At 46.9% G+C, this 17,461-nt stretch overlaps 1 protein-coding gene across 1 annotated transcript; it reads right to left on the minus strand.

Annotated features, from left to right (window-relative positions):
* Window positions 1–213: 213 nt before the first annotated feature.
* agr2 (anterior gradient 2) lies at window positions 214–3,943 on the minus strand. Its single transcript, XM_084313502.1, has 8 exons — window positions 3,873–3,943; window positions 3,442–3,570; window positions 2,858–2,921; window positions 2,652–2,704; window positions 1,796–1,872; window positions 1,365–1,428; window positions 796–879; window positions 214–518 (listed from the first exon to the last, which is right to left on the minus strand). Exons 2-8 carry the CDS (start codon window positions 3,557–3,559, stop codon window positions 469–471), a joined length of 510 nt encoding a protein of 169 aa, XP_084169628.1. The 5' UTR covers window positions 3,560–3,570; window positions 3,873–3,943; the 3' UTR covers window positions 214–468.
* Between the last annotated feature and the right edge of the window lie 13,518 nt (window positions 3,944–17,461).

Consider the following 17,461-nt stretch of genomic DNA (forward strand, 5'->3'; position numbering starts at 1 on the left):
TGCATTCTCAGTGAGGGTGAAGATGTAAAGATGCTGTGAGGCCATTTTAGTAGTTTATTGAACAAATTCATGGAAAAATGTTAATCATAATAGAAAACATCATTGGAGGGGATCTTAAGTTAAGCTATCGTCTTTATATTATTCCATGATGTTTTATTTTGATAAGATTCCCCCTATTCATGGGGGTGGGGTGGATAAAAGTCACAGTACATATTTTGTATGAACAAATCTTCCATTTATTAAAAAGACATGTTGTGGATATTATTACACCGCAATACATTTTATATAGACAACACGAGCAGTACGGAGTAGTTACAGACACTCAAAAAGGAAAGCTTCATTTTGAGTGAAAGTCAACAGAAGGGCTTTTCCAGTGCTTGTGTTTTACAGACGTAAACTGGTGACTGGCACGACGCGGAGCTCCTCGGACACACTCCAGGTCAAAGGTCATGGTCACAACCCAGTGGGTTACAACTCCGTCTTCAGTAGTTTCTGGGCCTTCTCCATGTTGCTCAACACTGCAGGTGGAGAAGGACTAGATTAATCCTTTATGAATACAAAGACCACTGTATGGTCCAAAGTGCTTCACAGAGTGTAAACATTTTTAAATAATCATAATTGCACAATAAAAGAAACACAGCCTATAAAAAATACTAATAAACGCCTGCAAGTAAAAGCCGTTTTTAGGAGCAACTGAATCCGCCGACCTGAGATCTGGGTGAGAGTCCAGTCTAGGAGCAGTCAATATATCAAACATGCAATATAGGCCTGATGTGTTTTAGGCTCAGCACTTACAGAGCTTGATGTCAGATGGCTCGTAGGCATACATGCGATTGGAGTACCGGCCCGTGATGTCGGCCCTCACCGTCATCGAGGGGTCTGGTGTGAGAGGATGAAGAGATTTATTATTAAAAGTGGTGGAAGAAGTACACAGTTCCCTTTACTTAAGTACAAGTAGAAATACCCAGATAGAAAGTACTCTACCCTCCACTCAGTATTTGCTATTGGATGTACTCAAGTATCAAGTTAAAGTACATAATCTATATTTCAGTGCTTGGGAGCATTCAGCCCATTGACTTCTAAAAGGTTATGTTAAGCGACATGTGGTCCAGTTATGCCGATTAAATCCTCTTGAAGTTGGCAGGCTTCACATTTGAAAAATGATGTTCCATCAACTTATGCCATGTTTTAATGTGAAGTAACTGCAAGGTTCCAATAAACACAGTAGGGTAAAAGGTGACACAATATCCTTTGAAATGTAGTGGAATAAAAGCACAAAGTTCCCTAAAATGGAAATAAAGTTACTTGCCACCACTGGTTATTGGCCAAAGGAAAATTTGTTGAAAGAAATGTACATCACTCACCAACAAAGATCATTCTGGGAACGTACTGGCCGTCAGGGGAGAGATGTTTGTCTGTGGTTTCATACTATTGATGGAGATGGAAGAAAAACACTTAGTTGTAAGTAGGCCTGTCCCCGACTAAGGATTTGCATAGTAGACTTTGATTGACTACCGACAAATAAGCCTTTATCATTCCATTTGGGCTGTGCTTAATGTCTGAAGGAGTCGACTGAAGGCTTCTTGTCTTTGTGAAAGCATGCAATTGGTCCACTGGTATTTGTCTAGTGTGTTCATTAGACGGGTGAAATCCTCTTTCAGTGCCTCTGTGCCCGTTTTATCTTTGCATTTGACTAAGGTTGGCAGTCGACTATGGCTCCTTTCGATCGATTAGTCGACTAGTCGGGGTCAGCCCTAAGTGACTTAGTTTGAAAAGGCATGCAGGCCTAACGTACCACAAGATTGAGGACAATGAAGTCCTCATCAAGAATTTTCTGGATCTCTACGTCGTCCGCAACGATCTTCTTCATTGCTGTTGAAAAGAAAGGAGTGACTCAGACATAGGACTTGCGTTTATTGACCGTGATGTGCCCACATACTGGCGCCAGGCTCCATTTTGTCAAGTCCTCTGCATAGTGGTACCAGGATAATGTGACGTTGCATCATGTTAGCAAACATTAGTTTATTCAAATGAGGGTAGACACGCTCCTCGGTTATATAAACAAGGCTAATCAAACAGGAGCAGGGATCATTAGAATAGTTCACTGCAAAATGTTCTCCATCCTACTAGGTCATTAAATCCATTTGTTGAAACAAATCTGCCAGTCGGATGAGATAATGTAAATTTCACTTAATGCAAACACTCCATTGCCATCTTCCCCCAGAAGAAAGACGATCGATATCAATTCTCTGTGTGTCAATTTTGGAGTTGTTGGACGTTGCATTTATTTTGAGCGAGCTAGGCTAGACTCCCTACTGCTCCCAGTCATTAGTTTGGCGAGTGTGCACCTGGACCTCGGAGGCTACTGGACAAACAGAAATGAAACTGACTGATATCAATCTCTTTGTCCGACTCTGGGGAAGTAATTAGATTACTTGTTAAGGAGCTTTTTTTGTAGTATATTACGGTGCAGTGGAACACTGGAGGGTGCCAAATAACCTGCTGTTAAACAATGTAAGTAAGTAAGTAAGTAAGTAAGTAAGTAAGTAAGTAAGTAAGTAAGTAAGTAAGTATTTATAAAGCACCTTTCATACATGTCATGTAGCTCAAATGTGCCACTTTATAGACGAGGCTATAAGGTGAGGCCTTACCCTGGCTGTGTGGGCAGTCTTCAAGATGAAAGATGACCAACAGGGGCTTGTTCCTATGAAAACAAAATGATTATCAGTTGTATTTCCTCGTGCCAATTATGGCTCTTCAACTTTAAATTGAGGCAAAGTTGAGACTGGTCGCAAAGAGTATGTGAAGTGTTAGGTGGTATAGTTCAATGTTAAGTGGGACATGCAGCTCGACCTACTTCAGCCTGGCCCAGTAGAGAGCCTCCTCGTAGGTCTGAGCCCAGATGAGCTGATCGCCCCACCCTGCGGGGAGAGAGGGACCGCGGTTAAGAATAGAGCACAGTAGAGAGACAATAATATGCGGAACCCAACATCCCCACGCAGAACGTTGGATGACATTTCACTGACATTTCACTGTCAAACTAGTTTTACAGGCTGTGTGACATACAGGCATGGCGGCAGCATTGAAGTGTGAACCAAACCGGCAATATGAATTATCCTTATGATATTGTTAACAATAGATGGTGTAGTGGAATGCAGGGTTGGGTTCAATTCATGGGTTGGGTTCAACACATGCTCAAAAGTAGATGACTGATTTTCTTCTATAGTCTAATCAATTAAACAAATAAAACATTTGAACGCAAGAACTTTTACCATTTCATGTTCAACCTATTAAGAAATGACAGCAGATTATTTGCCGTATCCAGTAGCACTATTCTCGGAACAGATTGAACTGAAAGTGCATTGACCCAAAGTCTGGTTTGAGGTCTTTCTGGTGTTTTATTTCAAAGAGCACAGAGTGGCTAGATTTCTTTGGTCTCACCTCTGGAGAGAGTCTGGGGGATTCTCTTGCCCCTTTTGGGGATGTTCTTCTCTGGCTTGGCGAGAGTAGCAGACACAGCCACCAGGACCAAGATCACTGACAAGAGCGCTTTGATCATGGTTACGAGCTCTGGAACACACATAAGAAGAGAAAGTCAAATTACAAAAAATGGACCTTCTACACAGTCTCCCAGAATGCAATTCCATCAAAGGCTGAGTCGATAAACATTGGATTAAAAATAAATTCAATATAGAGTTGCACTTGATTGGACATTTATTTGTAGCCGTCGAGCATTTGAGCACTGAGAAATGTCTTTACAAGTGGATTTTCCTAAATGAAGCAGAACAGAAGCACAGAAGCTCAGTAAGGAGGTAGAGATGGAGAGAGGTAGAGAATGAAGGAGGCCATTGATATTTCTTCGGATCGCTTACCTGTTGTTCTGACTGGTGCCTTTGTGAGTGTGTGTTGACTGCAGCTCCTGTACCTGCTGTGTCACTCAGCTCTCACCTGAAACTCCTTTATACACCTGCTGCACCTGTCTGGCCCCTCCCACACACACACACACACACACACACACACACACACACATCTCCTCTATACCGGAATGTCTGGGGGAAGCCAAGTTTACATCGCTTCCTACAGTACATGGCTTCCCTCTAATGTGGACTTTTATTTTATTTTTACTGTGTTTTAAAGTCAGACAGTGAATGATGACAGTAGAATTATTGTTTTGTTGTGTATTTTATGGAACATGAGGCCTATAATAATGGGGCTGTTGGAATATTTGGCTGAGGTCCAAGGACAAGGACAGCTCAGCGTTAAGAAGGAAAGGGATTTGAGAGAGACGACTTGGATGACTGGTCTTCTTATGATTGGCTCAGGTGAGCTGCGTGAGGCTAACTGCCATTTGTGTGATTCACTAAGGGTGATGTTTGACGTTTAATCTCCTGATAGATGTATGACAATGGGAGGACTAATGTGGGAGTGGACACAGTAATTATTGAGCAATGGAAAAGGATGCTGTATGTCCATAGATTGAACTAATTCAATTTCATTTTAATTTATTTATTTTAATGTAAATGTGCCTGAGTTAGCTAATGAGCAAATTTTCATCTATGGCCCCTGCCTAACATGCATGCCTTTTCAGCTATGACCTTTGGTTTGAATAGCAACAGCATGAACCTGGAAAGTAGTTTCCAACAGTGGTGAAAAGTGTTTTACTTAAGCACTGTACAATTGTGAGGTATTTGTGTTTTACCTGAGTATTTAAATGTTAGGTAACTTTGTACTTTCATGCCACTATTTCAAAGGACATCTTGTACTTTTTACTCCACTACATTTATTGGAAACCCACCAGATACTGGTTACTTTGAAGAAAAGGATTTTGCATAGAAGATGTATGAAGATAATGTACTTTCAAATTTGAAGCCTACCAGATTTGCATTCCCCCACCCCGCCTACCCATTTTCAATCAATCAATCAATCAATCAATCAATCAATTGGACCTTTAGAAGTAATGGGTTGAGGATTGAAGCACTGGAATACACAAACAATCAACATATTTATCAAATACTTTTACTTGAGTAGAATTCTTAATGGAGGGCTTTTACTTTTTACGTTTAGTTTTATTTAAGTTAATCAAATAAAATGTATTTGTAAGGCCCGACAACACACGTTGATGTCCCCATGGGCCGGACACATCTTCTTTAAACAAGTCAAGAAGAAACATCACAATAAATCAAGAACAAAACAAAAAACACCATGAAATCCAAAATAAATAAATGCAACACTCCCAGACATACCCCACGTGAAGGTAAGGAAAAACTCACTAAAAACCAACAATAGGAAAAAAGCACCACAGACAATGTGGAGGGGAGAAACCTTAGAAGGGACGTTCAAGGGGGATCTCCCTTCTTAGATGTCGGTGATAGTAGTGTTGCTATAAAACAGGTGAAACAGTTGGTAAGTATTGTGACGCCACGGTTCAAATACAAACAAATTTGAATGTCCACACAAGAGCAATATCAATCAATACAAGTATTTATTGAATTCAGGGCAGAATCCAGATGGGAAAAGCAATAGAATGGTCGTGATTCAGTCCGGGGGTCAAAAACACAAAACAGGCTCGCCGACAGAAAAAGGGATTGTTCACAATTCAGGGTAGTCGTCCTGTCCAGGGTCAGTACACAAGGAGGAATCTCAGCCAGTCCAGGGTCCAGTATACAAAGAACACCTACTCGCTTTCTCCTCACCTTTCACTACCTCTCACCGTCGCAACTTTGAATAACAATCTCTCTCTCTCTACCACATCTCCAACTCCTACTCCGCTCAACTTACACCTCTCTAACCTAGTGTTAATGTAGTGTGTGGGACTGGGTGTGTGCATGTGAGATGTGGCTGGACTAATGACTAATGTTCTATCAGTACTAATCAGCTACCTAATTGACTCTACTCCTTCCATGACGGACATATCTCCTATCCTTCACATATCCAAAGGAGGGGGGAGGAGATCTGTCATAGTATGTACATATACATGTAATTCTTTTTTTTTAAATACACAAATATGTACATGCAATAGCAGCTGGGGTACATAAGAACATTTTGAAATATTGAAAATAGAATAGAGCTGATAACGGATCCATTTGAGGTATGGAGGCGACGTAGAGAGGATCGTATCCTCCTGGCCATCACCACTTGATCTCAAGAAGGTGGTGAATGAGCTCAGTGAGCAAAAGCAAAAGAACGTTATTCCCTGGCACAGATGCAAAAAAATATCATAATTTATATTCTCCCTTTTTTCATTACAATTCACTCAAGCCTAGTAACGGACACAATATTTCTGACACTGGGAATACATACCCCCAGGTCCCTAGATGTTCCTAGATACCCAGAACATGCAAATTGACCTTGTAGAAGTGGAGCGATCTTCCATTTACTAAGGCATGTACCTTTAGTAGCAGGCCAGGCCAGTGTTTCTAGTTGCGGCGACGCGATAGTTAGATAACCTAAGTGGGGAACAACCAGGAGATCACTGTGACAATCAATCAATCAATCAAATGTATTTGTATAGCACATTTAGACATGACACTTGTCATGTGCTTCACAGTAAGTCGCATAGCAAAAAAAGAAAAAAAACTTGCTCCTAAAGTATAAGAAACAGAGAGTACAGAGAGTAAACAGACAGAGTGTAACACAGTCTAAACAGTCATAACTCTTTTTTATTTTTAGATGTTAAAAAGTGGCCTGACTGGGACTATATTTCCCGGCCTGAATTATTTCCCCAGTCCGGCCCTGGTGATATCTATTCAAATATATATTTTGCCTATTATGGGGTACTGTCTCGCCTTATTAAAGGAACATGCCAACATTATGGGAAATGTGCTTACCATCTTCTCCAGAGTTAGTAAGTCATGTTCCTTTGACCTGCACAGTGTAAAATACCCCTACATTTCAACCCTCCTTTCTCAACATACCGTAGCCTACATTTGCTGTGTGATAGATTTACTATGGAATCTGAATTATTCTCCTCCTCAGTTCTTGGTTTACTTGGCCTACTTTTAACCCTAAACTAATTATGGTGGATCATCTGGCATTAACATTACTGTCTTTTGATGGCTCAGTTTTTAGAAATTTAGTTTAGTGAATTAGTTAGCAGTTGATTTCCTTCAGTTTGCTTTCTTTCTTTTCTGGTACCAGGATTTCCATTTCTTGGGGAAAGACAGGACTCTATCACAGCATTGATGGTCCAGCTTCAGCAGTCACTAGGATCGATTAGCTGAGAATTTTTAGACAAATCCTAGTAGACTAGTGTCATGATTGGGGGGGGGGGGGGGGGGGGGGGGGTGTAGGACACACACAAAAAGGGGAATCTTAAAGTTACCCCAGAGGGGTAACCACTGGAATCACAGAGTGATGAGAGGGTGGGGGAAAACACAAGAATAAAATAAATAAAAATTAAAGCTGTAGAAAACACAACACCAGTATAAAATAACAGGGAAAAATCCAAAGTAACCACCACTGCCTAGCAGTTGAAAACAACAAAGAACTATAGACAGAGAAAACGAAGGTTATCCTATAACCCTAGTTATGTGAATACTGGCTGAGCGCTTTCGCTCCAGCCTTATTTATTGAGATATTCGCCATTCATGCGGATGTGTAAATGTAAAACACAGGATGTGGTCACCTCCACGCCCTTCCGAGTCTGAATTTCATGCGTGAAAACAGCCAAGGGTCCTCATGGTGTGAAGAGCGGAAGCGCTCAGCCAGTATTAACATAACTAGGGTTATAGGATAACCTTCGTTATGTTCAAGTCAAGTCAAGTTAAGAGTTTTAATTGTCACGGCATACAAGTATACAATGAAATGCGGGTGGTCTTGCCCGCCACGATGTGCAATACAGTGGTACAACATATAATAGAATCCAATAAAAAAAAAACATTGTGCAATAAACAGGTAACAGGTAACATGGTGTGACATCTCGGTATCTGTACATAGTTATTTACAGAGCATATAGGACATGCTGGGTAGCTTTGGTAGTGCAATACACTGTTCCTGTTATTCTAATTTAAAGTGGCCTTTCCTTTTGGCCATAAGTGTGCGGCATGAGTGTGTGCCCGCTCATGTTAAAGTGTTAAGTGGCTGCTAGTGTGTGAGCGTGCACAGCGTGCGTGTCGTGTGTGTGTTCATGTGTGCTTGTGTGTGGATAGTTCAGTGTTCTGTGGCACTCAATGTTCATTGTTCAGGGCTCTGATGGCCTGGGGGAAGAAGCTGAGCCTAAGCCGCTCTGTCCTAGTAGCTGGGGTTCGCAGGCGTCTGCCTGACCTCAGCAGCTGGAACAGGCTGTTATTGGGGTGGTGAGGGTCTTTCATTATCCTGCAGGCTCTGGATTTGCACCTCTTGTTGTATAGAACCTGCAGGGGAGGTAGTGCAATACCCGTGGTACGCTCGGCTGAGCGCACCACTCTCTGTAGGGCCTTCTTGTCTTGTGCCGTGCTGTTTCCATACCAGGCAGTGATGTTTCCGGTCAAGATGCTCTCTACAGCTCCTGAGTAGAAGGACTGGAGTATCTTCCCCGATACTCTGAACTTCCTTAACTGTCTCAGGTGGTAGAGGCGCTGTTTCGCCTTCTTTACTACTGTGTCTATGTGTGTTGACCATGTCAGATCCTCTGAGATGTGGACCCCCAGGTACTTAAAGCTGCTCACCCTGTCCACGGTAGCCCCGTTAATCATCAGTGGTGTGTGTGTCTCCTGCTGTCCTCTCCTATAATCCACGATCAGCTCCTTGGTTTTACCAATGTTCAGGAGCAGGCTGTTGTCCTGGCACCAGCGTTCCAGTACCTCAACCTCCTCCCGGTAGGCCTTCTCGTCGTTGTCCGAGATCAGCCCCACCACCACCGTGTCGTCTGCGAACTTCACTATGGAGTTGGAGCTGAACTTGGCCACACAGTCGTGTGTGTAGAGTGAGTACAGCAGGGGGCTTAGAACACAGCCCTGGGGGGACCCGATGCTCAGGGTGATGGTGTTGGAGGTCTGACCCCCCACCCTGACCGCCTGGGGTCTTTCACTCAGAAAGTCCAGTACCCAGGCGCTCAGGGCGGAGCTCAGACCCAGCTCGATCAGCTTGTCCACCAGTCTGGTGGGGACTATGGTGTTGAACGCTGAGCTGTAGTCAATGAACAACAGTCTCACATAGCCCCCCTTCTGACGGTCAAGGTGGGAGAGGGTGCTGTGCAGTACCTGGGAGACCGCATCGTCAGTGGACCTGTTTGTCCTGTATGCAAATTGCATAGGTTCCATATCACTGGGGAGGGAGGCACAAATGTGGTCCTTGACCAGCCTCTCAAAACATTTCATGACCACAGAGGTGAGTGCCACCGGTCTGTAGTCATTTGGACATGTTGGGGAGGGTTTCTTCGGTACAGGGATGATGGTAGACATCTTGAAGCAGGCAGGGACCACTGACTCCGCCAGGGATTGATTAAATATGGCGGTGAACACCGGGGCAAGCTGGTTGGCACAGGACTTAAGTATGCGTCCTGTTATACCATCTGGGCCAGCAGCCTTCCTGGTGTTCACCTGCATAAATGCTCTTCTCACATTGTGTACCGTCAAGGAGAGAGCGTCCCCGCCCCCCTGCGGATGCCCCCCCCCCCCCTCCACAACAGCCGGCGCACCAGTAACGTCACTAGCCGTTGGGCTAGCAGTGCCACTGTTTGCACCAAACCGCGCGTAGAAGGTGTTGAGCTGGTCCGCAAGGGAGGCGTCGTCGCTCCCCATTGAGGGGGCGCTGACTTTGTAGTCAGTTATAGCCCTCAGTCCCTGCCATAAGCCTCTTGTGTCATTCTGTGCCATTTGTGCCTCCATCTTGTCGGCATACGTCCTCTCAGCAAGTTTGACAGCCTTGCGCAGAGTGTAGACTGTTGTCTTGTACTCTTCCATGTTTCCTGACTCTCTGCCCCGGTTATAAGCAGTGGTGCGAGAGTTCAGGGCTGCTCTGATGGTACTGTCCACCCATGGTTTCTGGTTTGGGAACACCCTCGCCTTCTTTGTGGGGACGATACTATCAGCCAGTGTTGTTATGAATGACACCTCAGCGTCTGTGTAATCGCTGACGTCACTGTTACTCCTCCTGAACATTCCCCAGTCGGCGATGTCGAGTGCGTCCTGAAGCGTGGCCTCTGATTGGTCGTCCCATTTTTTTACCTCACGTGACACGACGGCGTCACGTGATCTCTGTTTATATGCAGGGACCAGCAAGATGGCGGCATGATCCGACGTGTTTGTTGCTCCCGCTAATGGTGGAGCCGGTACAGCCTTGTATCCGGCTCTGAACGGGGTGTAACAGTGGTCGAGTGTATTTCCTCCCCTTGTGGAGCAGACGATGTGCTGGAAGAAAGACGGCATGACTTTCTTCAGATTCGCCTGGTTGAAGTCCCCGGCTACGATCATGGCTGCGTCCGGATGCTTGATCTGGTGTGCGTTCAGATGTTCGTGTAGTTCCCCTAACGCCCTGCCGACGTTCGCCTGGGGGTGGATGTACACTGCAGTCATGATCACTGCAGTGAATTCGCGCGGAAGATGGAACGGGCGACATTGGATCGTGAGGTGTTCCATGTCGGGAGAGCATGAACGGGAGAGTATCTTCACCTCCCTGGGGCTAGTCCAGCCGTTGTTGGTCATAAGGCATAGCCCCCCGCCGATGCTCTTCCCGGAGGCTTCTGTACGGTCCGCTCTGAAGATGGTGAAGGAGTTGGAGGGAGAGATGCTGTGATCGGGAGTCACTGTTTTCAGCCAGGTCTCCGTGAAGCACAGGATATTGCATTCCTTCATCTCTCGCTGGAATCGGACCCGCGCTCGTAAATCATCCATCTTACTCTCTAGCGAACGAGCATTCGCCAGGAAGATAGATGGAATAGCCGGACGGTAAACAGATTTCCTTAATCTTAATCTGATCCCGCTCCTCTTCCCCCTGTGTTACTTCTTTGTCTTGCGGCCGTCTTTGTCTCCCGCATTGTCTTTGTCTCGTCTGATCTCCGTTGGCCATTCTTGGCATGATAAAGTGTCTCTAAACTCCTCTTTGAGTCCGGAGTTTAGGTCAATAAGTGACTGGCGGTCGTACGACGTCCCCGCCAGTGATGCTTCTATAAAAAAAGTAGTAAAAACAAACATAATAACTAAAAATTTGCACATTCGTTGCTGAGCAAAACCCATGGCGACTGACTTCGGGTCGCGCCAATAGAGAGAGACCCATGTTTCATCTGTCTGAGCGCTTCCGCTCCAGCCTTATTTGGAACAAAAAGGGGGAGCGGAACACACAGCCACTGACAAATGCACCCCCTGACAAATGCACCCCCTGCAAAAGGAGAGGGGGGGGGTCTCGTCTCCCCGCTCGTCCTAACGAGGAGCGGGGGGATAGCAAACCCCGAGCAATATGCGTAATAGGGAACAGTCACCCTAGGACGAACAACGTGAGTGGGACCGCGTGTGAAACACACCCTGTGGTCCACACCAACACACTCCTGCTAGCCCACCTGGTGGCGGGGTGCAGGAGAAGTCCCGGTACTCAGGACTGCCTGGGAGACAGAGCCCCCAGTCATGTCCATGAGGTAAAACCTGACCAAAAGACCCGGGGAGGACCAAGAAGCCGCAGCGCAGATGTCCTCCACCAAGGCCCCCCCCAAGCAGGGCAGCAGAGGCTGCCACTCCACGAGTGGAGTGTGCCCTGACGCCTGCGGGGGGAACCTGTCCGGCCAAAGTGTAGCAGAGGGCGATGCCCTCGCACAACCAATGTGACAGGCGTTGCTTGGACAGCGCCTTACCTGCGTTGGGACCACCGTAACAGATAAATAGTTGACTGGTAGCCCTGAGGTCCTGTGTGCGTCTAAGGTACACCGCCAGTGCACAGACAGGACACAACAGGTGAAGGCTCCTCTCCGACTCACCTGCGTGAGGGGGAGGGTGAAACGCCTGTAGCACAATATCCCTGGAGCGATAAGAACTCCGGATATTTTTTGGCACAAAGGCTGGATTGGGCCTCAGAGTCACACTGCTATTACCCTGTAGACAGACACTCGGGCCAAACCGAAAGAGCACATAGCTCACCCACATGTTTAGCGGAGCCTGCGGAGGTGATGGCCAGAAGGAACGCCGTCTTGAAAGACAGCCGATCCAACGGCGCCTGCTCAGGAGGTTCAAACAGCCCCACCAGGACTAGTTGGAGGTCCCAGCTTGGGGACAGAGCACATTCAACAGGCTTGAGGCACCTCACACATAAATCCCTAACACATCCCCATCCAAGACACCCCCCCCGATAAAGCAGGCCATGACCGAAGGAAAACACAAACAGCCCGCGCGCCACTCACACCGCCATGCACGCCGATGGGAATGCCAACCACGCGGGCCGCTCCATCTACCCCGGCCCCGGCGCCCCCGCCACCATGAGGAAAACCAGCGAATACCATGCCCCCACCCCCAAACTCCACAGAGGAATGACAAGCCATGCACCCCAGGCCCCGCAGCCACGCCAAAGGAGACACGACTCCACACACAGGCAGACAGACACAACAGCGGCCAAACAATTCAACACCGGGACCCCCGGGACACCCCGGAACACAGCAGAAGCCACAGCGAGCCCCCCACGCAAGAACCACAAGACCAGCGAGCGAACCGAGGGAGCCCAACGATGAAGACCAACCAAAAATCCACCAAAGCACACGCAAGAGACCAATACCCAACTCTAGGGAAGGCCCAGGAAAGGTCCAGTCAAAGCCACATTTTCTCATATAAGATGCAGTGGTGTGTATCATATCTGCCACCAGTGATAAATCTAAGAGCAGAATGATTGAGACTGTCTTGCGTTGCTGGTAGGGTTAGCTCGCCTAGTGCAGCTTTCAATACACAGTAGCAGGAGTTGGTTGGGCTTGACGTGCCGAGACAGCTTGTACACAACCCTCAGCCTGTCTGGCCTCACGTGGTATGAGGCTGCAATCCATCACCTGGAAGACAATAGGCGTGGGAAGAGGACTAACAAGCCAACTCCAAAACCCTCCCCCAGAGATGGGGGTTGGGCTTGGGGCCAGCGACCCCATCCCGTAAAAAACCCTATAGCTACAGAAACGTCTACGAAACTTAAAGAATCCTTACGTCTTATGAAGGAAGCCTCTTCAGCGCCCCAAGCTAAAGAGACTATGACGGCGTGCATGGAAAACCGCAAGGAGACTGTACACTCGAAGCTTCTGACCTCGAGGCGTCCCATCACCATAGTGACATGGAACGTGAGGACCATGTATGCTGGAGGAAAGGCAGCAGTGATTGCGGAGGAGATGAAGAGGTACGGGATATCTCTCCTTGGTCTGGGAGAAACCAGGTGGCTCCAGTCAGGGCAGGTCAAGCTGGTGAGTGGAGAGACCATACTCTACTCGGGACATGCAGAGGACTCTGCACCACACACTGAGGGAGTAGCGTTCATGCTGTCCAAAGAAGCACAGAGGGCCCTTATCAGCTGACCGGAGAGGATGGAGGAGCTTTGTCGACGCCGCAGCCTATGTTCCTTTGGGAATTTAAAGTCCTAAGTAAGTAAGTAAGTGGTTTGAGAGTCGAAGGGGCAGCATTTCTATAAATCACATCTCCATAATCCAAGACAGATAGAAAGACTGCTTCAATAACCCTCTTTCTACACATCATTGGGAAACTAGATCTATTCCTGTACAGGAAAAAAAAATGTGCCTCAATTTACTGGCAAGGTTGTTTATATGATATTTAAACAAAAATGTATCATCAAGCCAGATTCCAAGATATTTATATTCAGCTACCCTTTCTATATCATATATATATATATATATATATATATATATATATATATATATATATATATATATTAGGGATGCTCGATATTGGCTTTTTTACCGATACCGATATTACGATATTGTCCAACTCTTAATTTCCGATACCGATATCAACCGATATCAACCGATACCGATATATGCAGGGTTCCCCCCCCCCAAAAAACGGAATAATTTCAGGTAACTAATAATTTCACTGGATATATATATAACAAATATTGTTATTGTTTTATTTTTTTTTAAACCGATACCGATATTTTCCGATATCACATTTTACTGCCGATATCGGCCGATAATATCGGTCGGCCGATAATATCGGACATCCCTAATATATATATATATATATATATATATATATATATATATATATATATATATATATATATATATATATATATATATATATATATATATAAATATATAAATATATATAGATAGACTGGAGGAAGAACAGAACCGAGTTCAGGGGACATGATACCGGGTCCAGGCCCTCAGCCTCACACCACTCTCGAAACATATGCCACTTTCCTGCATAAACTGCGGTAGTGGACGGAGCGTATGTGTTCTGGATGGTGTTAATCACAGCAGTGTTAAGACGCATCCCCTCCAAATTCAACCTCTCAGCAGCCAAGCCATTAGAGGCTGCCCCAGGACAGGTGGTAGAAACACTGAGCCGTGTGCCTGAGAGAGGGCCCACGGCGACCATGGGACAGGCCACGGCGGGGCCACCGGGAGTTGAATTAGGGCCAGGAAGCACAAGGCTGAGCCCCGGTCCGGCAAGACCAGGATCAAAGTCCTGCGCTCCTGACGTACCTGCTCCAACAGCTGGCCTATCAGATGTATGGGAGGGAACGCATATAGAATCCCGGGCGGCTATAGGAGGGATATACCAGACCTGGAGATAGACTTTGACTGGCAAGAAGCCTGGGCAAATGTACGACTTGCATCAAGGAACCCGGACCATCAACAAATCAATCTTAACTATATTCACAGGACATACTTAACTCCTATAAGACTGAACAAAATGGGTCTTAAACAAGACTCCAAATGCTCCTTATGTACAAAAGGGGACGAAGGGACATTTATGCACATGTACTGGGACTGCCCACCAGTTAAGATATTCTGGAAAGAAGTGACCCAGCAATTATCAAATCTCTTAACTCTGGATATACCTGTACACCCCTCTGTATTACTGCTGAATGATGTTTTTGAGTATGCAGTACCTCCACAGCTAAAGAGATTGGTTTTATCCGGTATCACAGTGGCTAAAAAGCTGATAGCATCACGATGGTTTCAACCGGAAAAAATGTGCCGGAAGGTCTGGATTCTTACATATCTCGATGTGATTTATCAAGAAATATCTACAGCAAGAATTTTGGGTCTCAATGAATCCAAAATGGCAATGTGGTTAGAAGTGGTGGAGAGAATAAAAGCTAGCATATAATGGTAATGTCTGGTTAGGAACAAATTATAATGGTTGGATTATCCAATGGGGGGTCCGGGAGGGGGGGTTACGAGCTGGAGCATATGTGTGTTTGTACATCTTATCGTATGTTGTCATGTTTGTTTATGTGTTTGTTTAAAAAATAATAAAAAAATAAAAATACAAAAAAAAGAATCCCGGGCGGCCACGGGTATGTCAAGAAGGCATCCACTCCCAGAGGGGGGTTGTCCTTCGGACTGACTGAGAACCACAGGGGCCACTGGTAGGACTGACTGCTCGCAAACAGGTCCACCGCGGCCTCCCCGAATCGGTTCCAGATCAGTCTGACTATGTCTGGGTCCAGACCCCACTCGTCTGGGTGGGGACCTCCCCGTGACATCAAATCTGCACCCACATTCTCTTTGCCGGGAATGTGGAGAGCCCTCAGGCTGCACAGATTGGTTGGTCTTTGGTTGGCCTGGTGGAGACGGGGGGAGCGCACTCCTCCCTGTCTGTTGATATACAATGCTGACGCTGTGCTTTCTGTCCTGACCAGAACGTGCTCGCCCATCACATGAGGGCGGAGCCGTTTGAGGACTAGAAGCACTGCCTTCAATTCCAACACATTGGTATGTAGGGTAGACAGAGCAGGCCAGCTGCCTCCTACCGCGTTGGTCCGACATGTCCCCCCCATCCTGTGAGGGAGGGGTCGGAGAAGACTGTCACATGCGACGTCCTGCTGACCATGGGGACCCCGTCGGTGAGGGTCTCCGGCCTCTTCCAGTGGTATAGGTCCCCTATCACTGAAGTGGGGACTCTCAGGTGCCTCTCACAGAGTCTATTTTCATACTGAAACCCACCTCTGTATCCCCCTCATAAAGAGGAGACCAAGCGGGAACACTGAGTGGGCAGATGCCATCATGCTGAGCAGGCGCATCACAAACCACACTGTAACTGTCCTCCAAGGACGGAACCCCCTGAGCGCACTGAGAATATCCTCTCGATGCCGCTCTGAGATTGCCCTCATAGACCTTGAGCTTAGAATCGAGCCCAAGTACTCCACCTGTTGGCTGGGAAGAGGGGTACTCTTCTCCCAGTTCACAGCAAAACCGAGGCTGGTGAGGTGTTCCACCACCTGCCTGGTGTGAGACCTGGCGACCTCCTCCAACCGGCTGAGGACCAGAATGTCATCCAGGTAGAAAAAATGTTTTATTCCCTGATGACGCAGAGTCCCCAGCGCGGTCTCCAAGCACTTGGTGAAAGTGCGAGGGGCCAGAGAGTAGCCGAACGGCAGTCTCTGGTATTTGTACGCTATTCCCTTAAACAGGAAGCGCAGGAATTTCCTGTGAGGAGGAAAAATCGGGATGTGAAAATACGCATCCTTCAGGTCTATGTAGGTGAACCAGTCTCCCACTTTGACAGCACACAGCAGGTGTTTGACGGTCAACATTCTGAACCTTCTCACCGCAATCAAACGATTTAACGAGGACAGGTCCAGTATGGATCTGAAACCCCCCGTTTTCTTGGGCACCAGAAAATATCAGGAGTAAACCCCACTCATCGCGTCCTCCTGTGGGACCACGACGATGGCCTGCTTCGCCAACAGAGATTGAATCTCGTCGGCCAGGGCTGTCGCTGCTGCGGCCTCTGATAACAGAGTCTGTTTCAAACCCAAAAACGGAGGGTGGGGGTGTGCAAATTCCAACACAAGCCCCAATCTCAACGTTCTCTCTATCCATACCGACATGGGGCACTTCTGTAGCCACACGTGGTAAAAATCGCAAAAGCGGTCTCGCAGCTAACTGGTGCTGACCTGCTAAGAATTGTAGATAGGAAACCCGGTCCCTCCCACTGTGCATTGCGAACCCTGACTCTGCCAGCGAGGTATCTCGTGGGGTCGGGGTTTCGCCTGACTCCACCAGCAAGGTATCTCGTGGGGTCGGGGCAATTGCACCCATGGGGGGACCCAGACAGAAAGGGGCGGTTTGAAATGGGGGGAACAGCAGTCCTCACTCCTATGTCAGGAGTTTGTGGATGAGGCAGCTCCCCCGCTGAGCATTGTCCCGTCTTAGCAAAGCGCTGAGCCAGCTGGGGATGGCCTGCTCTACGGCTGGACAGGAACCCGTGCTGTGACACTACGTCGCTGTGACGTGGCCAAGGGTTCCCACTCTGACAACCTTTCTTTGAGACAGGGAAACCCGCTCCGTCATCATTATAGCGCCAGGCTCGTCAAGCGCACACGCCGAGCGTGTGGC

This window comes from Notolepis coatsorum, assembly GCF_963971535.1.
Source record: "Notolepis coatsorum genome assembly, chromosome: 4".
Classification (NCBI taxonomy): domain Eukaryota; kingdom Metazoa; phylum Chordata; class Actinopteri; order Aulopiformes; family Paralepididae; genus Notolepis; species Notolepis coatsorum.